Source organism: Asterias amurensis, chromosome 9 (genome assembly GCF_032118995.1).
Source record: "Asterias amurensis chromosome 9, ASM3211899v1".
Lineage (NCBI taxonomy): Eukaryota > Metazoa > Echinodermata > Asteroidea > Forcipulatida > Asteriidae > Asterias > Asterias amurensis.
This window is the reverse complement of record NC_092656.1, coordinates 21,861,999-21,889,889: the sequence shown is the minus strand read 5'-3', so window position 1 is coordinate 21,889,889 and position 27,891 is coordinate 21,861,999. Positions and strand designations below refer to the sequence as shown.

The 27,891-nt window shown below is 38.7% G+C and overlaps 1 protein-coding gene across 1 annotated transcript; it reads left to right on the top strand.

Annotated features, from left to right (window-relative positions):
* The first annotated feature begins 1,655 nt into the window (after positions 1 to 1,655).
* LOC139941800 (SHC-transforming protein 1-like) lies at positions 1,656 to 26,942 on the top strand. Its single transcript, XM_071938421.1, has 13 exons — positions 1,656 to 1,873; positions 5,875 to 6,138; positions 8,923 to 8,993; positions 12,186 to 12,243; positions 13,158 to 13,277; positions 14,450 to 14,503; positions 14,999 to 15,050; positions 16,209 to 16,335; positions 17,255 to 17,405; positions 17,840 to 18,035; positions 21,530 to 21,724; positions 21,992 to 22,473; positions 22,933 to 26,942. The coding sequence occupies exons 2-13, from the start codon at positions 5,980 to 5,982 to the stop codon at positions 23,080 to 23,082; spliced, it is 1,815 nt and encodes a 604-aa protein (XP_071794522.1). The 5' UTR covers positions 1,656 to 1,873; positions 5,875 to 5,979; the 3' UTR covers positions 23,083 to 26,942.
* The last annotated feature ends 949 nt before the right edge of the window (positions 26,943 to 27,891 follow it).

The window sequence follows — 27,891 nt, the reverse complement described above, 5'->3', positions numbered from 1 at the left end:
TTGGCCTATGGATGTGAGTAATATTGTTTCATTATTTTGACCCGATTCCGTTGACACTTTCGTCCCTTTTTTTGTGGCTTATTAACTCTGCTTGCCTTTCTTCTCAAAATTTCATATTTTTTTTTTTTTTTTTGCACCAATAGACTTTTTTTTTACAATAATGACCTTATACAAAGTTGAACAATTTAATTTATTTTACCAATACGATATAAAAAAAAACACAGACAGACCTCTTGCACAATGCGCGTCTACCATTTCAATCATTATCATTTTTGGGAATAAAGTTACTTTTTGTTACTCCCAAAAAGCTAGACACACGTGCGCGTGTGTAAAAGTGCATTGCGCGTTGAGCAAGGGGATCTATATTACAAACCCTCCATCCATCTGCCTCTCCTGATGACGGTGCCAGAATCGCAAAATAAAATCCCGGCTCCATCCTCGCTCGTCGTCGTCAGGGGAGGATTAAAGATGCTATGTCAGATTTTTGGCCCAAAACATTAAAACATATATTTTTTTTGAGTGAATGGTATTTAAAAGAGTATCACCCGCTCTAACGAAAAAAAGTTTAACTTTTACTTTTAATGGTCAGGAACCATTACAAAAATTTAAAACGTTTTTTATTAAACACATAAGAATTGGTCACGTGATATATTGTCGGGATCCCGGCAAAAAATGACTAATTTTTAGCACTGGCCCAAATGACAGCTTGTAACTTTCTCGATCCCCCATCAAAATACCTATTGAATTTTAAATCAAAATTTTTGGGTAAAATCGGCCCAAAATCTGACATAGCAAACGCCCTCTGTTGTCAAGGGACCACTTATTACATACAAATCAAGCCTACAGGAAAGCTGTGTATTCGTTCCATCCACAAACTTATGTGAAAAAACCGCTTATTGAAACTGTTTTTTTACTAGCTAGTAGTAGTATTCCCTGCCTACTGAGCTGAGATAAAGAGCCAATGTGATGTCACCAATGGCTGCTAGGCAGTGCATACAGTGGCTGACTTCTTAAGAAGTTTTAGTAGTATCAGGGCTACTTTTCCAATACACCCATAACAAAGTCGGCAAATTGATTAAACTACCGTCAAATTTTATTGGCTTCCATTAGTCCTCAAAATAATACTTCAAATCTGAAAAATAAGTCTCCATGCATATTTATGATGTCGATAATTATCAAGCACACATCTTGGAACTCAAAAATTTATGAAATCTATTTTCATTATTTAAGCCTTTAATTTTATTTTATTTTAAAGATGACAATTTAAAGCTTATTGCACGAGAGATGACTTTTCACAGTGTTTCGTTTGAAGTTTCAACTTTACACATTCTTGATCTCATCATAACGGCGGCGAAACTTTTAAAAGTGGGGGGGGGGGCAATATTTTTCTTATGTGTTTGTTTTTCTCTTTTGCACAATATGTCATGTAAAATGCACAGGTTATGTTGGCCCCACAAATTAGAAAAAAGAAAAGGTAACACTATCGATTTACATATCAAGACCCATCGTTTACTGAACAATTTTCTCAGCGAAAACTGGTCAACCATCGGGAATGTTATGGGGGTGTCTCCCTTTTTGATAGTGGGTGTTTCTTTACGTGTCAGTTCATTGACTCCAACTACACGTTGTAGGAGATAACCGAAAGCTGAACTTACTTCCTGTTTTTTTTTTTACGTTGCGTTGGTCTATGTGAAATTTTCGCTCTCCTCTCATCATGTAAACGGTAGGAATGTTCTACACACACTACTTCACAGTACACACATGCACCGAGGACATTGCGGTTGGTTGCTAATTCTAAATCTTGTATTCCATTTTCCAGTGGAATTTGTTCTTATTGTTGTCGTGTGAATAGCCTACTGTCATACATTGAGTGGTAAGTCATTTGCTTTTATTATTCAGTTGTTTCACTATGGAATATGATTGATTTGATGACATGGCCGATGAAGGGCGGTTTTTGACGTTTTCACGTCGGCGTTTTTACTGGGATACTGGTTTTATTATTACACCAATCTGATTTGTGTAGTGAGGATGAGATTGAGATGATGTAGTGCATGGTCCATGTACAAATTGTTGTGTGTTTTGTTTGTATTTTGTAGGGGATTAATTGTACCTCCATGATAAAAACACAAGACCACAGTTTGTGTTTCTATAGATAGGGGCCTATATATTTTTTTCTCTCTCAGAATCTAAATGATATTGCTCTAGTCTAGTAAAGTGAATGATTGATGCTACTAATTAATAACAATAACAATAACAATATTTTTATTTATAAATATAAGTGCAGCTGCTGCACATCAAAGGGTAAGTTTTTGCATGGCGCCACCACTTATTCATTCGATATGAAATAATAATAATATAGTATCTAAATCTAATTTACCTCAATGAGATATCCTTTTTTATAAAAATGAGTGAAAGAATGGTGGTGCCATACGGAAAGTTATCCCATCAAAGACATAGGCCTAAACCCCAAAGCACAATAAATATTAGACCCAGTAACTGCTGGGGCGCTGTACTCCTTTTTTTGAAGTTTTGTCATTATCGATATTTTGTCATAATCGGTATGACCGACGATTATGACAAAGCTTCGAAAAAAGGAGTACAGCATTGTACAGTGCCCCAGTTACTGGGTCTAAATTAATATTAAATGTTCAGGAGAATAAAACTATTGTTTGCACTTGACCATCTTTGTAGAGTCAGTGACTTGAAATACTAACACAAATTCGGGCATTGAAGGAACGCACTAATCGAAAGACCAACCTGTTTCTGTCTTTGTGGAAGGACCCTTTATAAATAATCTTTTTTAAATTAGGGTTCCTAAAGATCAACAATAGTACAGGCCTCAAAGCCGCCTGATACTTCAAGGAGGCAACAAAGGCGATTGCCTCCATGCCCCCTTGTCATTGCCTTGGTGCCCTTGAAATTCTCCCAAAGAAATTTACAATTTCCCCATAAATATATGGTGCCCCCCCTTTATCAAGGAAAACATGCCTTGGTGGCTTTGCCCTTTCAAAAACGAAGCATGCAGGCCTGTATATTTTGTGTAGTGCTGCTGTGCATCAAAATCATAGGCCTACACCCTACCCAAAGCACAATAAATATTAAATGTTAAAGCCATTGGACCCTTTCGGTAAACAGTGTTGTCCAAGGCCCACACTTTGTGTACCACAACTTCTATATCAAATAACAAACCTGTGAAAGTTTAGGCTCAATCGGTCATCGGAGTCGGGTGAAAACAACGGAAAAACCCACCCATGTTTCCGCGCATTTCGCTGTGTCATGACATGTGTTTAAAATAAATCCGTAATTCTCGTTAACGAGAATTTATATTGTTTTACCGTTTTCTCAAAAAGTAAAGCATTTCATGGACTGATATTTCAAGAGAAGTCTTTCACCATTACCTTCTGTAAACCCTGTAAATTATTTGTAAATCTGTGAACTTTTTTTTTTTTTCTGTACCGAAAGGGTCCAATGGCTTTAAAGACAGTGGACACTATTGGTAATTGTCAAAGACCAGTCTTCTCACTTTGTGTATCTCAACATATGCATAAAATAACAAACCTGTGACAATTTGAGCTCAATCGGTCGTCGAAGTTAAGAGATAATAATGAAAGAAAAAACACCCTAGTCACACGAAGTTGTGTGCTTTTAGATGGTTGATTTCGAGACCTCAAATTCTAAACTTGAGGTCTCAAAATCAAATTCGTGGAAAAATACTTCTTTCTTGAAAACTATGTCACCTGAGAGGGAGCCGTTTCTCACAATGTTTTATACCATCAACCTCTCCCTATTACTCATTACCAAGTAAAGTTTTATGCTAATAATTATTTTGAGTAATTACCAATAGTGTCCACTGCCTTTAAGGAGGAAAAACCTTAATTCATTAGAGGACAGCCCTAATAATAATCATACAAATTGTATGATATTGTATGATTATTATTTTGGATGTTTTGAAACCCATATTTAGGTGTCCCAGACTCAAGGGGCGGGTGGCCTTGGGAATTGAACACAATGTGCTGTGACATGGTTTAGTGAGCCTTTTGTGAAATGACTGGAATAGCTGGAGTGTGGTTGACGTCATTACAAGTTCTAGGGTTCTATTATGCTATTGTGAATACATGTTTTTGTGGATTGTAGTTTTCATAGTGTTACGTTTAAAAAGGGTTCACGTAGTTTTGACTTCCATATATGGTTTGGGTATAATATAATAATAATAATAATAACTTTCGATTTATATAGCGCCTAATAATTAACACTTAATTCTCTAAGCGCTTTACAAAGAAGTACACTATAAATCAACAACATAAATATATATATATAACAAATAATACCACTACAAGCATAACGATACAACAATACAAGAACGTAAACTATTGTAAGAAAAGGTGCGTCTTTAAGGCACTATAATATGGTATAGTCTTTGATATTTATTATTAAATAGGCTTCTTGCATAAAAGGTTCATGTAATTTTGGATTCCATATAAGGTTTTGATATAATGGTAAAATCTTGGATTATAACTAGTCTTGTTGCTCACTTTGGCTACATGATGGAGCAATAATGGTTATAAAAATTCCTCGAAATGAAGAAAGTAGGCCTACTGGCTTTATTGATTTCTGTAAATGTGGGCGATAGCTACTGTATCACAGCAGTGAAGGTGCATGTATCATTTATATATGGTAAACAATATTCTGAATTATCTCAAAGATTCAAGCAATTAGGACGCTTGGCAGATGGGAAAATGTTGTGCTGTTCAGATTTAATACAAAAGTGAAGGGGGTCTGTCGCCATGATCATGCTGTAACAGTCCTGTGGCTGTACTTGGCAATTTTATAAACCCTAACCCAGTTACTGCTTGGGAGTGTGCTGGCGGTATGCAGTAACTGGGTTGGAGTTCATAATACAGCCACAGGCATGCTGTAGCATGATCACAGTCCCCCTTTTTAAAGTTGTGATATTATTATCATGAGAGAAATTTATCAGACTGGTACATTTTCAATTAACAAAACAAAACAAAACAAACCAAACCCAGCCAAAAACCTTCATAATTTTTCAACTAGTCATCCTTGAGCAGATCAATAATTCACTTGTCAGCCTAACTAGTTGTAACATAAAGGAACAGTTTTTGCTGTGGTCAAACAAAATAATTATACAAAAAATGTGAAACAAATTATTATTATCCAATATAAAAAAACCCAAAATGAACTGTTGAAACTGTTTCACTCATTACATTTGACAGCTGCTATGACCACTCTGTACATGTACACCAACTCGAAGTATTAGCCACGATTTGGAAGAAGGTTGTCCAAATTTAAAAATTGTGTGTCAAATTGTTTTCACTTTTACATAAAATGACATAGAAACAGGGCGTTCAAATTTGAAAAAGGGTGTATCAACTGAATGTAAATCGGAAAAAGAAGGTCAAGGTTTACAACAATTGTTAAAATGGAATGTACGCTCCTTGAAAACCAGTCCATGTAGAGTCACTGAGGAATGACAGATTATTTCCTGAAATACACGCTAGGAGGGGTTGTCTCTCCCTGTTTATGACATTGTTGTTTTGTACTTGTCAACTTCCTTTTGTTATCGGTAGTAAAAAGGGTCCGATGTGCTTAGTGCGAACACTGAATACAGCTACACAGTAAGTGCTTCTGTTCTGTAATGACTGTTTGGTAAAGTTCAGAGTTAATTTTAGATTCTGAAATCATAATTTGTATTCTTGGAATGGATGCTTTCTTTATTTATTTATATTTTTAGTGAGATTACCAAAGCTTCTCTACTTTAGTTCAAGCATCAAAAGCAAGTTGAAGTCTAAAGTTTCCCACATCAGGTACATTAAACATCAGTTGTAAAATTGTTACGTTTGTTTCCTCTTTCAGGACACGTGGCGTTTTTCAAATCCGATTTGCCCCACCAGCGACGCTGTAAATAACCGCGCTTTGCTGGGGGACGTTGCCGGAGCAACAACAACCACCAACGCCATCATGAATCATTTCAAGAAGAACAAAGGGCCGAATACGGTCGGCCAGAGGCCGAATGAGGAACTGTGGACGAGAACGGGAACGTTTGTCAATAAACCCCAGAAGGGGTGGCTCCACACTGAGGAGATGGTCAAGAAAGGAGGAGTGTGCTACGGAGTCAAGGTAAGGCACTCTGCCGTCTCATTCTTGTACATTTTCGAGAGGGGCTCCAAGATCTGTTTCAGTTTTGTGGTCCGCTCAGTTTCAAGTAGGCTCAGTTTGAGATACATGTATAGTGGACACTACTATGACACTACATTTTATAGGTTTGGGTAAATATGTCTGTATATACCCAAACCAAATGAAGCACTTCTACGAGTAAAGTCTCCACCGTACTTCAAAAAAGGGTTATAAAGAGAGTCCATGAAAATGTCAGAAAAAATTACAAGTCTCTAACCTAACTTAAATGCCACTGTGTTTGATTCTATTCAAGTGCAACTTTTGTCAACATTTAGTTCCCATTGAATCCCATTGAGTCCCATTGGTATTTTGAATAATAATAATAATAAAAAGTTCTTATAAAGCGCACATATCCTAGACTCTAGATCAAGGCGCTGAACAGGAAGAGAATAAACAATAAACAAATTAATGGGCTCTGGGGTGGATTTCACAAAGAGTTAGGACTAGTCTTATCTAGAGTTAGGACCAGTTACTCGTCCTAACTTAGGACTATCCATGCAATTTGTATATCTCCTAGGACTAGTCCTAAGTTAGGACGTTAGGACTAGTCCTAACTCTTTGTGAAATCCACCCCTGAACAGTTCGGTCTTCAACAGTTTTTTGAATGTCATGATTGAGTCAGACTGGCGGATTTCTGGGGGGAGTTGATGGGATTCAATGGGATGGGATCCCATTGGATCCCATTGAATATATCCTAAATTCCACATCAATCCCAATGATACCCGTTGAGTCCTTTTGATATTACCAATAGTGTCCACTGGCTTTAAACTGTGTAGAAAGAATGTGTTTACTTTAATTCTCGTTGTACATGTAAGTCTGTTGAATGTTTGAGAAGCTACCATACAATGACCTGCTGTGCCCTACATGTATCATGTTGGTATTTGGGCAGTGATCAAGTAGTAGAACCCTTGCTAACGATAATAACTGTTGCAGTCGGACATGTATTTCATGCCCCCCCCCCACACACACACATGGTTTACAGATTACAATTATTATAATGTACACATGACATTGATCAAATTCATCAGACACATTCATGCCTGCAAATGTGTGCAGTATGTGTGTGTGACAAAATTGCTCCTAGTTGTCATGAAATCGCTTTGGTGATGTGTTTTACCGTGAGGAAGATTTTTCACCAGCAGGGTATACCCCATGCACAAAATAGTGTAGCAGGCCAATATGTGTGATTTTTCTGATTCTCAAAAAAGGATTAAGTCAAAACTTACTCAGTAGAATTGAAAGGTACTCTAAAGTTATTATTTGAATACGTATTTTGTTGGTTCAAGATGTTACACATTAAAAAAAACACTAGACCGCTGGACTCGTCCAGTCAAATGTTTACTGGCCAGAACACCAAAACTACTGTGCTAAATTTCATAAAGCTGCTAAGCACACAAATTTGCTTAGCATGAAATTTCTCCCTTGATAAAAACAGGTTTAGCAACCAAATTGCCCTGGGGTGGATTTCACAAAGAGTTAGGACTGGTCTTATCTCAAGTTAGGACGAGTTACTCGTCCTAACTTAGGACTAGCCATGTGTTTTTTATATCTCCTAGGACTAGTCCTAAGTTAGGACTAGTCCTAACTCTTTGTGAAATCGTACCCAGCACACGTGTACACAATACATGTACATGTAGTCTGGCTATTGCATGGACTGCATACAAGTGTTAATTTACATGTTTTGTAAGTGTTGTCACTTGTCCGGTCAAAAGTTCACTGGCCAGAACGCCAAAACTACTGGCCTCATGGCCTGTTGTCAAGTATAAAAAATTTGAGCCCTGCACACATGTGCACAATACGCAGTACATGTACATGAACCATTCCTCTATGCATGAACTACAAAAGTGTCTGGCTACGGACTGCGTTGGTCATTTCAATACAGCACAGCATTGTGCTTGTTCTTAGCCGTGGCTACATTTTGACAAGTTCAGTTGGCATAGAGATGACCGTGACCTCATCAGAGTTTTATGACGCATTGTGACCGATCACTGTGGGATACCCTTAAAAACAGTGTCACTGTCAGAGTATTGGTATGTGAAGAACTTCAGGCATTGGAAAAACAGAAGGGAGACAGGTGAAATAGTGGTTTTGGAAGAGTCATGAAAATCTTTAGATCGGTTATCGAGAAACAAATCATAGGAAAACTTAATCATGGTTGAATCGCTATGGGTAGAGGAAAGATTAAGATATGTAGCTTGTTCTGTTGCTGTAGGGTAGGTGTATTCCCCCATCCCAGTTAAAATATACATTAGAAAAAGAACAAGAAAGTTTTTGTAAATCACTGGTCGCAACTCCTTGAATAATTTGCCGGCTTGTAAAATGATAATTTAAAAAAAAAATCCTTAGAGCTGAAAGTTTCAGTCAGTGACTCTGATTTTTTAATTAGGTTGGCTTGAGTGGTTTCTTACCATGGGTTTCACACTTTTGTGGACCCCTGTTTGAATCCCTCCTCGGACAGTAGCCTTGCATGTGGATTGGGTTTTGCTTCCTTTGGCTGTGAGTGTTCAAGGTTCTACACGTCACGATTCTGTCACCAGCACTTTGTGCGGTTGGACATGTAGTGCTTAATTACTAATAATAGGCTACAATATAAGAAAAATCAACAATAAGGACATCAGTACAAATTTATATTTATATGTGACATTTGAAAGAGCGTTGAGTGTATTTATCACTTTTTTTAATACAGTGTATATTTTGACACACTTTGTGTATCTTTCTTTATCTCAGTATGTAGGTTGCATAGAGGTCAAGCAGTCCATGCGGACACTTCCATTTGAAATGAGGGGTCAAGTCACAAAGTAAGTTGAACCATAGTTACCGTTTTCCAGAATTTAATCTTAATCTTATTTGACCCCCCCCCCCCTAAAATATTTGCCTTTACATTTTTAAAATGAGAAATAAAACATTTTGCATGTTTAAAGGAAAAACAAAGTAGGTTCTGTCCTGCTGGGTTTTTATTTTGTTTTGCTAGTCCCTTACTTCATGGTCTAAAAAAGTTGTGGTCAGTAACAATATTGCTTAATTACTAACAGGAGAAGAAAAGTGACGGTCCGATGGTTTGACATTTTACTCATACTTAATTTTACTCAATTCATACACGATTTCCCCCTTCGGGTGGAGCCCCCATCTTTTTAGGAGGGGTCATGGACTCCATTTCCCAGATTTGAGAACTTCCTTCCTTCGCAGCCTAAATGAAATTTTACTCCCTCAGTGTTTCGGCTTTAAAGTTGCGCATTTAATTCACACCCTTATTGGTAAAGACATTATCACTTGCGCAAGTAAATGGATACCAGTGTGAATCCTTTTGATGTGTCACTCGCCTGGTCCTTTTTTTAGCAAGGACAGGAACCAGTGTGAATCCTTTTGATATGTCACTCGCCTGGTCCTTTTTTTAGCAAGGACAGGAAAGACAAGAGCTTTGTAAATTTCCTGGACTAATCTCTGATATGGATCTTGCAAATTGCCAATCATGTTGTGTGTGTGTCGTGGCCTAGCGGTTAAGAGCACTGGATGCAAGCTCTGGTGTTTATGCTGATCAGCAGAGTGTGTGTTTGAGCCGTGATGATGGCACTTGTGCCCTTTAGCAAAATACTATTACCATTTAAATGATGTGTCCTTCTAAACCATTACGTTGTGTTATGCAAAGCAATTGGTCTCACACATGTACCTTAAAAATGTAGCTCCACAATAACTTGCAAGAAAATACTGAAGTGTTGAAGCACCTTGAGCATCACAGAGTGACGATAATGAGTGCTATATTCAATTCAATTTATCTCACTTAAGTTCAAATTCAATGAAACAACTATTTTCAACTCACAATATGATAAGACAGAATCATTTATGGCATTAGGATATTAAGACAAAGAGTAAAAATGACCAATGATAATAATACTGTCAAAAAGTAACAATATTGGAGGAGGGTATTCAAATAACCTGCAAGGCTTTTGAGGAAAAATAATAATAATAATAATAATAATAATATCGAAGTCTTATATAGCGCACGTATCTACCAAACAAGGTACTCAAGGCGCTGAGATTATACAAACTTTCAGAAAGATAGGTAATTGCAGTGATGAATTTTGAGACCCAATTATTTTGCACCTTATATAATGGTTTACAAGGTGCTACGGCGCATACAGCAGCCACAACCAGGAACACCGGGGCGAACCCCTTCTCTTTTCGAAAAGTGCACTGGGTTCTTTAACATGCGTTACACAACACATGGGACCAACGGCTTTACGTCCCATTCGAAGGCAGAGCAATGGTTAAGTGTCTTGCTTAAGGACACAAGTGTCACGGCTGGGGATTCGAACCCACACTCTGCTGATCAGAAACACCAGAGTTTGAATTCGGTGCACACACTCGGCCACAACACTTCCACAGGAACAGCTATCTTAAACATCAAGTAGCCCTAGAGACATACCGGTAATACAAACACAATAAGCAGAGACAATAATATAAGAAACCAATATTAATATTATTAGTTTCACTCCCTGAGATGTTTTTTTTCTTCCCTTTTCTAATCTCGAGAAGCTTTGATATGCCTGATATCATCCTGTATCACATCATGTCATGCGTGTGTAAAAACACCCCCCCCCCACTTCATCAGTAGAGTGTATGACGATGTAATCTGTTTAACTCCTCAAATATGTAATCCTGCTTATGTAGAGGTCAGAGTTCAGACATTAGGATGGCTTAAAGAGGGGCTCCAAGGTCAAATCTTTCCTCACGTAATCTTCTCTTTGAGCATCGGACAAACACAAAAAGTAGGATACTGAGCCTTCTGCAATGCGGGCTCTGTGGAATTCACTTCCTGATAGCTGCAAATTGCTACTATAATAATTCAAAAATTCAAGCACCTAAAAGCCATTATAAACTTTCGGTACAGAAAAAGAAATTTATTTTCACAGATTTACAAATAATTTACAGGGTTTACAGAAGGTAATGGTGAAAGACTTCTCTTGAAATATTACTCCATGAAATGCTTTACTTTTTGAGAAAACAATAAAACAATATCAATTCTCGATAGCGAGAATTACGGATTTATAGTAAATACATGTCATGACAGGGCGAAACATGCGGAAACAAGAGTGGGTTTTCCCGTTATTTTCTCCCGACTCCGATGACTGATTGAGCCTAAATTTTCACAGGTTTGTTATTTTATAGATAAGTTGTGATACACGAAGTGTGGGACTGAAACAATACTGTTTACCGAAAGGGTCCAATGGCTTTAAGTACCTGAACCTTAATATGGGCATGTACAGTGTAAATACGTGCACTATAGTTTTAGTATCATTATTACATGTATTATATATCATAGCGAAACAAATTTATCTACAGATTGAATCTTTCTGCTAGTCCATCTTGTACATTGAGACCCCTTGTGATCAATAAACTCCATTTACCAAGAGCTCTAAAATATCTAACAAAAATCCATACAACTTGAAATGAGGACCTCAACCGCGCCAATGGTGTATAAACAAACTACTCCAAAAAGCAATGCCAGGTCTAGAATTTCAGCTTTGAGAGGGCAAGGCCATTTTCACTTTGCAAACATGGCAAAGGGCACTTCCATTGGAAAATCTCATAGTCTATGGGAAACCCTTGAATTTTTTTTTTTTTGAAGGGGCACCAAGGCCAAGACCAGGGGCAACATAAGCCACGGCTTACATGTAATTCCAGGCCTTCTTTTTAATTTCCACTCAATTCAATGTGCTGTACCTAAAAAGAGGCTAGAGGGCAAAATAGTCGGGGCTCGTTCTGTTCTTATGAAAAAAAAACCAGTTGATTACTACCTTTGCACATTGGGGACATGCCAAAGTTAGAATATGGCAGCATAATAGGTAAAGCTAGTTTATCTTTGCGTACTGTTTCAGTTTCCTTGACAATAATCATAACTTTCATATTCATGTACCCTCCCTTTAAAATAAGCTTTTCAACTGTGGTCATAATTTACAGAACATGTTCTGTCACTTTCTTTCCTTCCCCAGAGAGGCGATATTTCGAGTATGCGATGCAGCGGGCTTCAGGTACAACAGGAAGAAGAAGGTGATAAACAATTATCTCGCTTACATGTAATAAGATCCTGCTGTAAAAACAAAATCCCATGGTGACGGATTTGTTCAGTGTTGGAAGTGTACATTACATATATGTAATGTAGTGTCAGGAATCAAATTTGGGAGAAAAAAAAGACTAAAATATAGAAAAGTAAAAAAAACAAACCCATGGCGACTGACTTGTTCAATGTTGGAAGTGTATATTACATATATGTAATGTAGTGTCAGGAATCAAATTTGGGAGAAAAACAGACCAAATAGAAAGTTAAAATAACCCATAGTGACAGATTTGTTCTATGTTAAAAGGGTACATTACGTATGTAGTGTCGGGAATGAAATTTGGGAGAGCGGTATGAAGTGTAGATTACAATGTAGTATCAGGAATCAAATTTGGAAAAAGAAAAAACCAAATAGAAAAGTAAAAAAAGAACCCATAGTGACAGATTTTTTCAGTGTTGAAGTGGACTTTACATGTACATGTACTTGTAGTGTCAGGAATTAAAACTGGGGGAACAAATCTAAATAGAAATTCCATGCAAAGTGAAAGTACAAATGCTTGAGGTTTGCAATAAGGGAATCAATGTGTGGTGAAGAGGTTTTCAACTAGTGGTTTAATCCCAACGAGGCCTGGTTCTTGATAATTTTACCGAGACGAAGTCAAGGTACATTATCAAGAACTGTCCCGGCCTTTGCTCTCGACCAATAGGAATGAAGAAACTGTCTTATTAGCACATGTGCAAGCTCGCGTGTCACGCCCATGTTTCAACACTTTTTACTGGTCATTATCAAAGGTTTATACACCCCCAAGGTGATGCGCTCTCCACCAATAGGAGTAGAGAAACTGTCTGAGGTATTTATGAATGTTAGTTTAAAATAAACCAATAATAAGTCGTTGTATCATTCCAGGGAAGTAAGAGTATAAATAAGATCCTTGGGGAGACGCCAAACATCCAGTTTGGAGGAGCTAACGTCAACTTGACCATCTCAACATCAAGTATCACCCTAACAATCATGGAGACTGGGCAGGTAAAGTACAACACCCCACCCCCCCCCCCCCCAAAAAAAAAGGGATGAAATTGGCTATTTTCGATTTCAGTTAATAAAGTTATACTGTGCAGCACTTTTTTAATGAAAGCACATGTTCATATAGAATGTTCCTCTGATGTAGTGTATGTAATCCATGACTCATGCTGGAAAAATTCAAAAAAGTACCCATACTGGAAAAATTTGAAAAAGTACACTGAAATACATACGTACACTTTGTGTAAATTTCCAACTATTTTACAGTATAATTATGCTGCGTAACACCTTTGTATTGTTTCTTGATGTGTAGTTTTTAAAGTTACGGAGTAGATTTTATCTAACTCTAGTCACATTTTGTATGACTCCAAGTCAGGCTCGAGGATTGAGGACTCGAATGCACGTATGCTAAACTGGTGAAATTGAATCACTCATTCATTCATTTTCAAACGAAACAAAATCTAACGATCAGGTTTTTAAATGTTGAAATTGGCGGGGAAAACCTATACTTGATATTTGTGCGGTTTTCAATCTTGTTTTTTTAAAGGCAGTGGACACTATTGGTAATGACTCAAAATAATTATTAGCATAAAACCTAACTTGGTAACAAGTAATGGGGAGAGGCTGATGGTATAAAATATTGTGAGAAACGGCTCCCTCTGAAGTGCCATAGTTTTCGAGAAAGAAGTAATTTTCCACGAATTTGATTCCGAGACCTCAGATTTAGAACTTGAGGTCTCGAAATCAACCATCTCAACGCACACAACTCGTGTGACAAGGGTGTTTTCTACTTTCATTACGATCTCGCAACTAACTTTGATGACCGATTGAGCTCAACTTTTCACAGGTTAGTTATGTTATGCATATGTTGAGATACACCAACTATGAAGGCTAGTCTTTGATAATTACCAATAGTGTCCACTGCCTTTAAGTATGCCATTGCACATGTGCTGCTTGTCCTTGTGTTGTATCGAACCTACATGCGTTTTGGTTGGGCGGCTCTGGCTGAAAGGCCCCCTCTTTTTGATTTTGTTGAAAGGAAGCAATATGTACGCATGAGTTATCGTACAGTGCATAGCACGAAACACAGGTGGTTTCTCAATTACTACATGTACATGTAATAGCACCGTGGCAATATTGCTTAATAATTTTATTGTAAATAATGTTTGTGTGTGTAGATTATTGCCGGCCATCAGATGCAAGGCATATCGTTCGCTTCAGGAGGCGATGCAGTAAGTAGAAGATCCTTTTTGCTTTTTAAAAGGGTTTTGGGTTTTGGGTTTTGGGTACGTTTTGCGTTGTTTTTGGGTTTTGGTTTGGGTACTTTTTGTTGCACAAAACAGATCTACAGATTTACATTCAACTCACACGATTTGAAGGTAAATGGTGGTAGCAAGCTTCCCTTAAAATATTACTTGCTGATGTGCTTCAGTTTTTTGAGAAATTAGTAGAACAATGTCACAAAGTAATTGTCGTCTCAGTGAGACAAAAATTATCATAGCATGTACAAGTGTATTAACCAGTATTGATATTAAATACTTGCTAATATTCTACCATCATCGAGTAGATTTCCGAACAAGAACAATCTACATATAGCGAAGTAAATGTAGACATTACAACATGGTGTTGATACCTCACCATGCACTGCCTCACAACCTAAATACATAACATGAACATGTTATCCAAATTTGATTTCAGTTGAAATGTTCTTCCTTATTTACCCACAGGAAACGACGGACTATGTTGCTTACGTTGGAAAGGATCCCGTGAACGGCAGAGGTAAATACTACGTCCCATTCTAAAAATAGCAAAACAAAAATCAGCAGAGATCAGTATCATACAGACAAAAACTGCTCAACATAAATCTGCTCAGGAAAATTATTGTTGGGAGCCACGTCCGAGTCTAGAATAAGCATAACTGAAATAAGCAGGGATCAGTATCATACAGAAAAACTGCTTAGCAGATAAATCTGCTCAGCAAAAATGTTGTGGGGTGCCAGCCATGATCAATATATATTACGTAGTATTTTGGTTGGTAATGTGTTTCTAAGATTTGTCTATGCTTAGCACATTTGGGAGCTTTGCAGGGCTCTGAAGTTGACCCCAATATCCCGTGATTTCTGAACACCCTCTCCTTATTTATCTTTTGTGCATCGACTTCCCTTAGCCTTTGACTATGAACGAATAGAGAAAACAAAATTGTGAGATGGGTTTTATTCAAGCATCCTAATATTATATTTGTATCAAAAGTGTAAGGTTAAAGGCACTGTACACGTTTGGTAATGGTCAAAGACCAGTGTTCTCACTTGGTGTATCTCAACATATGCATAAAATAACAAACCTGTGAAAACTTGGGCTGAATCGGTTATCGAAGTTGCGAGAAAATGATGAAACAAAAAAACACCCTTGTTGGACGAATTTGTGTGCTTTCAGATAGGAGTAAAAGACTTCTAGCTAGAAGTCTTTTATTATTTTTAGTGAGAAATTGCCTCTTTCTCAAAAACTACGTTACTTTAGAGGGAGTTGTTCACCACAATGATTTATACTACCAACAGCTCCCCAATGATTGTTACTAAGCAAGTTTTGAAGTTAATATTTGTTTTGAGTAATTACCAAACGTGTACCTTCCCTTTGAAGGTATTATTCAGGTGAATTAGAGCTGACATAATAGCCACACAATTGTGTTCATGCTTTGGGTGATAAACTTAAGACAAAGGGTTTACCAAAAGGTAGAAATGTCATCACCTAAAATTTAGATCCTAGTTGCCCCAATCATCTAACTCTAACCCCCCCCCCCCCCCACCCAGCCTTACCCTCCCCAAAAATCTAAAGTGTGAACGCAAGGTCTGACTAGATGTGGATGAACTGTACTCTTAATTATTAAAATATAAGTAACAATGACCATGTGTGTGACCTTGCATTCTCCTTTCCCCCCAGCCTGCCACATTCTGGAGTGCATAGGGGGTCTAGCTCAGGACACAATAACCACCATCGGGCAGGCATTTGAGATCCGCTTCAAGGACTACCTGAAGAACCCCCCACAAGCCGTCAGCGCACCTGATAGGTGAGTAGGGACAAATATTTTTTTATTTTTTTAAATTTGTTGTTATGCAAGTTTGCCCAAAACAAGGCTTAAAGCCACTTTAGGTAAAGGGCTGCAAAATATTGGGTTGGGGAGGGGTTGGGGAGGGGTTGGATGAGAAAGGGGGGATGGGGGGTGTAAGGGAGAGTCTTGAAAGTCTGAACGTTAGACAAGTTCTAATTGGAGCGGATCAGCCCATGCACGTGGACTGTCAGAATGCTCCATTAAAAACATTCAAAGCAGTAATGCACAGTAAAGGGTTGTAGGCGTGTGCTTTGGGAATGTTCTTTTGCGCATAGATTAATTTGCAATTGCAGCTGCGCATGTCCGTTACTGCTGACAATGCAATTTGTTTCTCTCCCGTGACATTTTGACAATTACCAGCGGGTATTGTCAAAAGTTCACGAGAGGTAAACAAATTGTGCTGTCAGCAGTAACGGACATGCGCAGCTGCAATTGCGAATAGGCTTATGTGCCTGACTTGTGAAACACGTGTGTAGGAGGTGAGGTTTGTTGAAACCGTTTCTATATTTGTAAGCAGGCATGATGTTTAAAAAAACCCACACGCATAAAATATTCTTTATTCCTGATGCAAATTTAACATCTTCCATGATGTAGTAAGACCTATTGTTATCACTTTCCTGTAACACAAAAAGCTGATTTCGCGCAGAGCTAGTGTGAAAGTGACACTGTTTTGTGTCCATTTTCAAAATTTTACTGTTTTGACACCGGTCAAAAGACGATAGTGTGAAAAATGACTGAGGAAAATGTAACTTTGTATTGGAACTTTGCAACCGGCACCACAGCAAAAGCACAGGGCACCACGGCAATCTCTATGGGTGCTGTGGGTTATTTTCGAGGCCTGAAAGCTTGAACGTTCTCTTCCTTTTGGTTGGTCCAGGTTAGCGGAACCCATTTTTGGTGAGGAGGAATCCGCGTGGGGCGATGACCCCGAGTATTACAACGACATCCACAAATTCACCAACATACCCAAAGAGTCGTACCCTCCACCGCCACCTCCTGGACAGTACATGGGCTGTCAAAACATACCGGTAAGCCCCTTACCTTTTGTCACACCCTGCCCACAATTTGTTTAAGATCAACTTGAACGAAATTGCTGAAACTAATTTGACTATACAATTTTGTTTTATTCAGACACCTTTGTGTATTAAGCACTGTATACTAAGTACTTTCCCGAGTTCTATGAAAAAAATCTACAGGCATATTTATTATTACTTATGGGATTTGAACCAATGACCTTTGCGATTGTGCTGCTTTATTAGTTGATTTTTTTGTGCCATCAGTCGATTTTGACGTTATTGGTCAATCCCACTGCCACCAGTTGAATTCCCTTTTTTTCAATAATTCTCAAAACTCTGGAGGATTTTATTTCTTCAGGTAAATTCATTATCTTGAACCATTTTACCAAAAGAAGGACAAAATATAAATCGCCCATCATGTTATTTTCCTTGTTTGTGGTGTTCAGGATGACCATGCGTACCAGCCGCTGGCGATTAAACCCACCGCACCACCAGTCTACGACAACAGAGAGGGCGCCCTCTTCGAGAGCAGAGACCAACATCTTGTGAATAACAATCAGCGACAGCCAGCTGTTGGTAAACTCCTCGATATAGACGATACGCCGCACGCACCGGCGTTGGACAACCCCCTCAGTAACCAACGTGAGTAGAAACAGATTGGTTTTATTTTTCAATTCGGATGTCTCTGTTAGTATTTGAAGCTATTGGTCGACGGTTTTGGGGGTCTCGTCACCATTTACATTCATACTCCTTTGTGAATAAGATTTAGGAGCAAGTTCGGTTGGCTAGAGTCGACTAGACTTGACCATAGTTGATTTATTGATGTTAGTGGAATGCTGAGTGGTTGACTAGCGGGCGATGGATTATGTGCTTTACAGGGCGCTGTAAGTACAGAATTCTGCGGTAAGCAGAGCCGTATATTTGGGGGCCTGTTCTACCACTAGTCAGATTTCATTTAAAAGTCATGGCTCTTGTGTCCTTGAGTAGGAGATTTTATTTAGAAGTCATCAAGGCATTTTCTCCTGGTAAAGGGCACCCTATTCCACTATTTCTACATTTTTACATTTCAAGGGCACCAAGGGCACCAATGACCAGGGGGCATGGAGGCAATCGCCCTTCATTGCTTCTGTGGAGTATCAGGCCTGAGAATAGAGGAGTTGGAAATACCAGGAACTAACAAAAGCTAGTTTCACATATTAAGGAATGGCAAAGTCAAAACGAAAGTAGTTTGCAAAAGTTAAACACTCTTAACTCAATAAGGAAACTGTCCAGTGTAAATATTTGATGTACCCGGTACATACGTTAACTGTTGTGATTAGTAAGGTTGCTGGATGGGGGTCAAAACTGGGGGCGTAAAGTTCAGAACTACCTGGGAACAGGATCTACTTCAGTCATTTACTTCTTCTCTACATGGCGTGGCATGGCAGATTAGTTTGGCAAACTCAAGCTCTGGTGTTTTCTGATCAGAGTGTGGGTTCGAGTCCCCGTCATAACTTTTGTGAAGGTGACCCACAAAAAGGACACCCACAAACCTCAATTTAGGTAGTGCCAGAAAATGTTTCACAGGTTACTTGTATCTCTCTTGACAATTTGCATTACACTGGCAAAAAACATTCCACAAGCCTGCAGTTGGAATTGACAGCCTCCCATACATGTAACATCACACACAACATCTCTCTCTGCTCAATCAGCATATTTGGTTTGATTAATTGCTTGCATCCATCCAAAACGCATTCTTCTCTGTATATCTTTCTCTGTCCTCCACTCCTTTTGTCCCTTCGTTCCTTTTCTCTCTTTCCCCTTTTCCTCCTACACCCCCCCTCCTCCCCCTAAGTAGTCCGCAGGGTACACAGCCACCAGAGTAGTAGCAGCTCAGAAACCAGCTTGGAATTATTTACGTTCAAACCGCCGCCGCCTTGCGACAAAAAAACAACGTCCCCCAGTAAACAATTCAAACGTTGCACCCCGTTGTTGTATGACAACCCCCCTCAGAGCGTCGTCGTCGTCGGCGACAAGAAGATCAATGAGTTGACCAGGAACAAGAGTAATAGTAGCCAGGATTGGCGAGGGATCCTCGAAGCGGGATACGACAACCTGAGAATACCTTGGAATCGGAGCCGAAAGAGCAGCAAAACCAAATCTTCCCACAAAGGTCGTCATTCTCTCTGTCTCTATACGCCTCTTTTCATATTCATGCATGACGCTACCATTCTAACCAAAAATGAGTCCATCGGCTCACGTCACACCTAACAGTACCAGCAACCCTATCCTAGGTGCAATGACTGCGCCGATGGCCATGTTTTCGGGTTAGATAATGGTGACGTCATGCATGAATATCAAGAGAGGCGTATGTGTCTTGACCCGATTGGCAACATTTGCATATATGCATGAGATCCAGCAAGTTTCAACACCATCCCTTCCCCTCTCCTGTCTCCTGATTGGCCTCGTTTTACAAATGCATGACATGTGATTGCAGTTTATGGCATCTTTCTCTTTGCTGATTGGCCTCATCATTGAGCCTCGTTTGCATATATGCATGATATGTAAATGAGGCCCCCATTCTAGCTTAACATTCTTTACTCCTCTGTGATTGTGGCTACACTACAGTTCCATGTTTTAACCATCTGATGACATGATGTACTTGCTGTGACCTCAGTGTATCAGTAGCGTTGCGTCTTACGCAAGGGGTCTATTAATTCAGACGACTCTCCGAGGCTGTTAAGAACTAACAATGTCATGGTTTCAGTTCGCAGGATTGCTTGTGCATGGACTACTTAGTGTGCCTGTTTGCCTGTACTAACCTTTAATCTAGACTGCGGCCATCTTACTTCCTCTTTCAAACAGAACCATAGAAAGAACAGAGAAGCTTAAGAATGCTGTATTTGTGCGCGCTGCCATTTGAGATGTGTGGCCAATTCTAGCTTTCCCATGGTTTGGTGGTTAATGCTTTGGCGCGATTGGAGTTTTTTCGTGTTTTTTTTTTCATTATGCAAATGAAATTCAGTACAACATTTTTGACTGGTCCTGCTCAGTTGGTCCTGCTTCTTTTGGCTTAGCAGACATTTGTTAATCAAAGTTTCCTGCTTGTAATAAGTTGTATGAAATTGGGCTCAGGCGCCATGTCTCAGGATTGCATCCCCCCTTGCTGACTGTAGTCCTACGTGTCCCATTGCATCTTTAATATTAACACATTAATCTTTGAAGCTTTAAACATAACAATCAAAGCAATTTATTTGAAGTCAACTTCTGGTTCTAACCAGTAGACGTGTAAAAAAAAGCTGTCTTCATTTTCCTGTTGATTTAGGGCGATTTATTGAGACTTATTTAAACAAAACTAGGAAATCATTAATTTGATGACTATCAGTTGCAGTTTGTTAAGGTGGGCAGATAAAGAAAAGATTTAAAATAAAATAATTGTTGAACAAATTCAACAAAAGATCCATTTATAGACACCCCTCGCACAATGTGCAATGCATCTACACGCGCCCATCCTGTCTGCCACTTTGGGAGTCAATTTTGGAGTCAAATGTACACAAAGGAATTCACTCCCAAGAAGGCAGAAATGGTAGACACGCATTGTTCAGAGGTGTGTTCTGCATTGTGCAAGGGTTCTTTACATTTCGAAAAAGTAAACAAATTAATCATCTGATCTTGTTCTTTTTGTAATTTAAGTAAAACCAATTTACAAAGATGAGTTTGTTAAAGCCATTGGACACTTTCGAGAAACAGTATTGTCCAAGGCCCACAATTTGTGTATTACAACTTGTATAAAATAGTAAACCTATGAAAATTTAGGCTTAATCGGTCATTGGAGTCGGGAGAAAATAACGGGAAAACCCACCCTTGTTTCCGCACGTTTCGCCGTGTCATGACATGTGTTTACTATAATCCGTAATTCTCGATGTCGGGAATTGATAATTGTTTTAATGTTTTCTCAAAAAGTAAAGCATTTCATGGAATAATATTTCAAGAGAAGTCTTTTACCATAACCTTCTGTAAACCCTGTAAGTTATTTGTGAACTTTTTTTTTTTTTCTGTTGCGAAAGTGTATAATGGCTTTAACCTACATGTATGCAGGAAACAAAGCCAAAATTAAATATTCCAAACTCTTAACTCCTAATCTTTTCTCTCTGCAGCTGAAACCTCAATTTACGACGAGCCAAAGTTCGATGGGGCTAACTACGACAATCCCAAGATGCCTTTGGTTTCACCGGATAAGGACTTCCAAGAAGGAATATACAACATCCCTGCGCACAGTCAGCCTCTCAACATGGGCGTGTCTCAAAACGGTCAGCCACACCCTTCCCCCACGGTGGATGCCTTCGATATGGGTAAGAATGGTTCCACATGGGTTGTTGGGTTGGTGTTTATTGTTTTCCTTTGATTTACGCCATCTTTAATGGGGTTAAACTAGTGGGTACTGCTACATCTTTCGCAGGAGTTGAGCACAAGTCAACTGATGTGAATTAATCGTTGTGAGTTTGTTAACGTCAAAATTCAGTCTTCACATTCTTCACATTTGCAGGAAGTATGAACATGGGCCTAACAGAGGAAGCTTTAACAAATTGCCTCTATTTTTTTATATATTTTTTTTTTAGAACCCTTCAATCCAGTAGCCCCATCACAGAAAGACCAAGGAGCCATTTCTCCGCCTTCTCAATTTGTAAACAGCTCCGCTCCTCCAGTCAAGGCCAGGGTGTCCCCGCCCGTTCCACAAGCCACGCCCCCTCCCCCACCCCAATTCCAGTCCAAGACGGTCGTGCCCCCGCCCCCGGCTCACAAACCACCTCCTCCTCCCGGAGCGAATCCCACAACCAGCCCCAGAGCCCCGCCTCCGCGTAACGGCCAACCCCCAAAGGTTCCGCCGCCCTCGTCAGCGGCCCAGACCCCGGTGAAGAAGACGATTCGAAATGAGGAGTGGTTTCATGGACCGATGACGAGGAAGATCGGGGAGGCACTGTTGGAGGAGGATGGGGAGTTCTTAGTGAGGGAGAGCACGACGACGCCCGGCCAGTACGTACTCAGCGGGATGTTGAACGGACAGCCGAAGCATCTTCTCTTGGTTGATCCTCAGGGGAGGGTAAGTCTCTTGTGTAGACTGCTTCGTTTTATTCTTCAGATAAAAAGAGCCTTGAAAAGGGGTTATCATTCACAGTATTTCAGTTGATGTGACAGGCCTGGAATTTCAGGGAGGCCATGGGGGTACGGTGTGTTTACTGCCAGGGATGTGGAATCTGATTTCAGACCTTTATCTGATTTCAGACCCTTGTCTGCTGTGTGCTCAGATTTTTAAATTTTTGTTAAACACTATCAACCTCTACCCTCGCAGGTACCCATTTATATACTGGGTGGGCAGAAGCAATTATAGTAAAGCATCTGCGCAAGGACACACAACTGGGATTCAAACCCACACTCCGGTGACTTAACCACCAGAACTTGAATTTGATGCTCTTAACCACTCGACTATGACACTCTTCAGTGCAAAGATTCAGAATGCACTTTTTATCCATCTCAAATGGTTTTGTTCTCCTCTTTTCAGGTGCGAACGAAAGATAAGGAGTTTGAGAGTGTAAGTCACCTTATCGACTACCATCGTAATAACAACCTTCCCATCATATCAGGAGGGAGTGCCGTCTACCTACAACACCCCGTCTTGAACGCCCAGGCTGCAGGTCAGCATTACAACTAGAAAAACAATTCACCCCCCCCCCCCCAAAAAAAAAAAAAGCCTTTTAAAAAATGAGGTATTTTTTATTTATGCTGCTGCTCCAAAATTTGAATGCAAACTGCAGAACGGATCAACATACTTAATCAGCTTACAGTTTGTAAAAAAAGAAACAAATTTTTTTTTTTCCTGGAATCTTTTGAACTGAGTAAACAAGAAAGGCATAACCAAACACATCATATTGGCGTACTACGGCAAGGTACACCACTGATTGACTTCAAGGGTTTGGAGTGCATGTCTCACCAGCATTGGACAATTTTTGGGACCAATCCGTGCACTTAAACGGGTCCCAATGTTTTGGAATAAGTGCAACAATTGCACGGTCTGTCCTGATCACCACTTTGAAGTGCATCGCCACTTGGTCTTTTCAGAGTAAACTCAAAATAGGACCACCAGACATCTCTTAAGATTAATTTTTCTTGGTGGATCACTGGGAGAAATAGTCAGATGGATTAAGTTTTGGGAGGAAATTTTTTTTTGGTGATGAAATGAACCCTTGCCAGTGGGTCACTTTAAAAGTCAGGCAGGACCTTATATTATTTTTGTTGTTTATGCAAAGTTTTTAAATTGTTTTATTCATCAGTTATTATATTTGAAAGTTATATTTTCCAAATAAGAAGACCAAAAGGTTTACAACACTCATGTACTTACATAAAAATAAAGCAGACTTTGTACTAGTTTTCTTTTCATGAATTTCCAACTTCTTGCAAGGATTTTAGCCCTTTTTCAGCTCAGTCTCCTCCTACAAACAAGAGTCACAAGTTATGTACATGTATTTCATTGATTTTGTTGACTAGATTTGACTATTTGTTCAACTTGGCTTGTTTTAGCTGAAAAAAACTGACCATGCATGTATGACTCAAATCTCGAGTTGAAGAAAGTTCAGCACCCTTATTTGCTTTTTGTGAACTCTGACCCAAGATTCAAATTTATATACAACGTCTGTGCTTTTGTTTTTTTTACTTTTATACCACATTGTACATTCGGCAGATTTGTAAAAATTCAACATCTTCCTTGGAGAATAATGTCATTAAGTAATCCCGTAAAGATTAATCCAGATATTATAACGATAAAATCTTTAACAGAACTAAGAGGTTGTTTAAATTTTTGTCTTCAAATTATCTGCAAAAGGTCAAACAAGTTTTTCGGTTTTGTAATTGCAATGTTCTCAGAGTTTTGTTTTTTAGGGTTGATTCTGGGAAAAAAACTTGTGAAAAAATACACAAAATGTTATACAGTGCAAAAAGGACAATTCAGAGTTAAAATAGTATGCATTACAGATTTGACACACATCGGTGTATGGGTAAAAAATCAAAACTAATATCCTTTATTCCCGACGCAAATTTAACATCCATTACAGATTTGATACCAACAACATGCTATACAAGCTATATCAGTAACAGAATTTTTGTTACATGAATTAAAGTATCAAGTGTTCTTTTTGGTTTAGTTTTGAAGACATAATGCCAATGTTTGCATTCGGCAAGTAGGAGAACAGTAATGCTGAACAAATTGTGCCTATTTTTGTTGTTGCGTAATACTCTATAACATTGAAAAGCTGAAAACAAAATATTTAGAATGGATTTTGAGAAGTTTCCTACCAAGTGGTTCTATTAACTTGTGCCCAGATGCTGCAGCAGTGTAGAACGTAGCTGGAGTTGAGAGTAAACTGGCTCTCTCAGCAGACTTGTACTTAGCATTGGAGATACAAATCTGGGCCCAATTTCATAGAGCTGCTCAAACACATAAAGTTGCTAAGCAGCAAATACTTATGCTTACCAGAATACAGTTACCAGCCAAAACACTATGCCTCATGTACAATTTGTGACTGGTATCCTGCTCATTTCTGCTTACCCAAAAATTGTTAAGCAATATTTTCTGCTTAAGCAGCTCTGTGAAACTGGGGCCCGGTTATCTCTTTTCACTATAAAAATATGTAAATCTATTTTCTTCCTGAGTGTGTATAATAATGTGTAAAATATGAAATAATTGGATGTGGTATATTTTAAGATCAATAATTTATGCAAAGTTTATAGTATAAGTAAAAGATTGCTTGTAAATTATGCAACTCAAATCAACATGGGAGCTAAAAAAAACCTAACTGTGTCATCTTTGTTGGCAAGGGGGAGTGTTATGGCACACCAAAATTACTCTCACAATAAGAGACTGGTGCCTTTGCACAGGGCTTTTGCCTCACACAGATTCATTTTTACTGTAACTATAAGAAGTCAAGTGACCAGACTTAGAATATGTTGAATGACCAGGGGTCGATTTCACACAGAACTTGGGACTAGTCCTTACTTAGAACTAGTCCTAGGAGATATTGACAGCTTGAGGCTAGTCCTAAGTTAGAACGAGTAACTCGTCCTAACTTGAGACAAGACTAGTCTTAACTCTTTGTGAAATCCAACTTGCGATTGTAAGCCATTTTCGGTACAAAAAAACCCTCATGTGGGATGCCAGGCAAGACTGCACATTGGTTTGTGCTGCATTTGGACAGAAATTGGCGTAGAGCAACCATGTGACCACAGAAAACTGGTCCCTCACTGTCTGTCGCAATTCTTTCAATAAAGGGCTTTGTGCATGATATGGGCAACCAGACCTCTTGTATATACTGCTGTTGCCGTGTTCAACCCAATGGAAAATTGTGCTTGTCTTTAGAACCCTGCGCAGCTCTCAGCCTTCTTTTGACCTCAGCGAGGGCGCTGTTTGGACTGATGTCGTTCGCAATGTTCTATTTTTAAAAACTTTTGTTAAAAACAAATATAATGGTGGGATACCAAGTCCCAAGAATTTGACATGTTTGTGATTTTTCCTGCCATTTTACGTACTACACAGAACCAACCCGTTATTATGAATTTGTTTTTCTTTTGGACAAATTATAAAACTGTCTTAAGAGTGATATTGCCATGTAATTAAAATTATTAATCAGGTTCGGAGTGTCTGGTTTGTATATTTTATAAAATTATGAAAAAAAGCCACTAATCAAAAATTTTCTTCTGGGTTGAATTTTGTTGTAATATCTTTCTGGTAAGGATACTAAGGGATTGTAAAAGGTTATCCGTTTCAAGGCAGACGCTTACATTCTTTGAAGGTTTTGGACCTGGGTTGATCAAGTGACTGCAGGCAATTTTCAGATGGAACAGAGACCCTTATCTATTACAAAAAAGAAATGTTGTACATTATTTGATAAGTTGAAGACCTAAAGGAAGTTGTTTAAAGTTTACTCCTACTACCTGTAAATTAAAAAGCTTATTTGTATTTTCACTGTGTTTTTTGTACTGTAAAGCATTTATCAAAATGTCAATAAATGTAAATACTTTACCAATCAAAAGAAAAGTGTATTTTTTGTTAATTTTTGAAAGTTTATTTCTTAAAAAACAACAACAAATGAATTATTAGATGTTAAATTTGCATCGGGGATAAAGAATATTAATTTTGGTTTTTACCCATACACTGATGTGCGTTAGCACTGTATACTCAGTACTTTCCAGAGTCCTGTGAAAAAATATCACTGGCATGTTAGTATACAGTGCTAACGCACATCGGTGTATGGGTAAAAACCAAAATTAATATCAAATGAATTGTTCTCGGCTCTTTATTTTTCACAAGTAGGTCGTGCAACAAACAAGCATCTTGACACCTGGTAAAGTCCAATAAAATATTGATGGCGTTCTTGGAAACTAAACTCAATTGCAGTTGATAATTCTGTGTAAATAACACTTACTGATAAGGTTTATATAGCTTGGCAACATTGTTAAAAACTTGTCCCGTTTTGTCTGGAAAAAAATATGCAAAATTGTTGACACTTTTGGACAAGCTGCAAGGTACAGATCATTCTCTTCGAAACAGAAAATTGGTGATGTGAAATTTGCTGCCAAGCAATAGTACACACAGACTCAAGCTCTGGCGTTTCTGATTAGCTAAGAGTGTGGGATTTAGGCCATGGTGCTCAACTTGCCATTTTACTGTAATTGGTTTGTCCTTCACATCAGGCATAATAAAGCTGTTGGTCCTGTGTGTCATGTACTTAAGCTTGCAAAAGAACTTGTTTTGGCCTACTTATGTCTGGAAGAAAGGGTTGCACTGGTTTTTCTGCCTCTTTCTTTATTCCTTCCAATTGACTGCTATCTTTATTTCACTACTTGCTTATGGATTTTTTTGGGGGGCAAAGTTGGCTTGTGTGAAATCGCTTGCCTCTCACCAAGGTGACCCTGGTTTGGTTCTCTGCTGATGTGCCACAAGGGTTTCCAGACCATCCAGTTTTCCTCCCTCGAGAAAAAATCAAACACTTTCGATAGTGGCTGCACTCCGTGGTCACAAAGGGTTGATGTTGCTAGCTGTCAACAGGTGTCCTTGCATGCCTGCTTCTCGAACACAATGTAGCCATGTCCTTCTTAGTTCAGCTCTTAGCTTGCCATGAGGATGATTAGCCCCCAAAATTATTATGTTTTATCCTTCAAAGCTAGAAATTAAATATCAGGACGTACGTTATCTCTTGTTTTATTTAATTTTAGTCAATTATATCAAGGGTTCTTTGGATTGGAAAGCACTTTGCATCAGCTGATCATATTTTCAAACTATCAGATGTATTTAATCTCTCTCCCTGTAATGAGTTTCATGTGATCAGATGCAATCCGAGATTTCCCAGTCTAAGTTCGTATCAATTTGTTCTTTGTACCCGTCTCATATCGCCAAAGATTACGCTGCACGACCTCGTCGACCTATAAAGGCAATAGGTTGTTTTGTTTACATTTATGATAAGGTGACCTG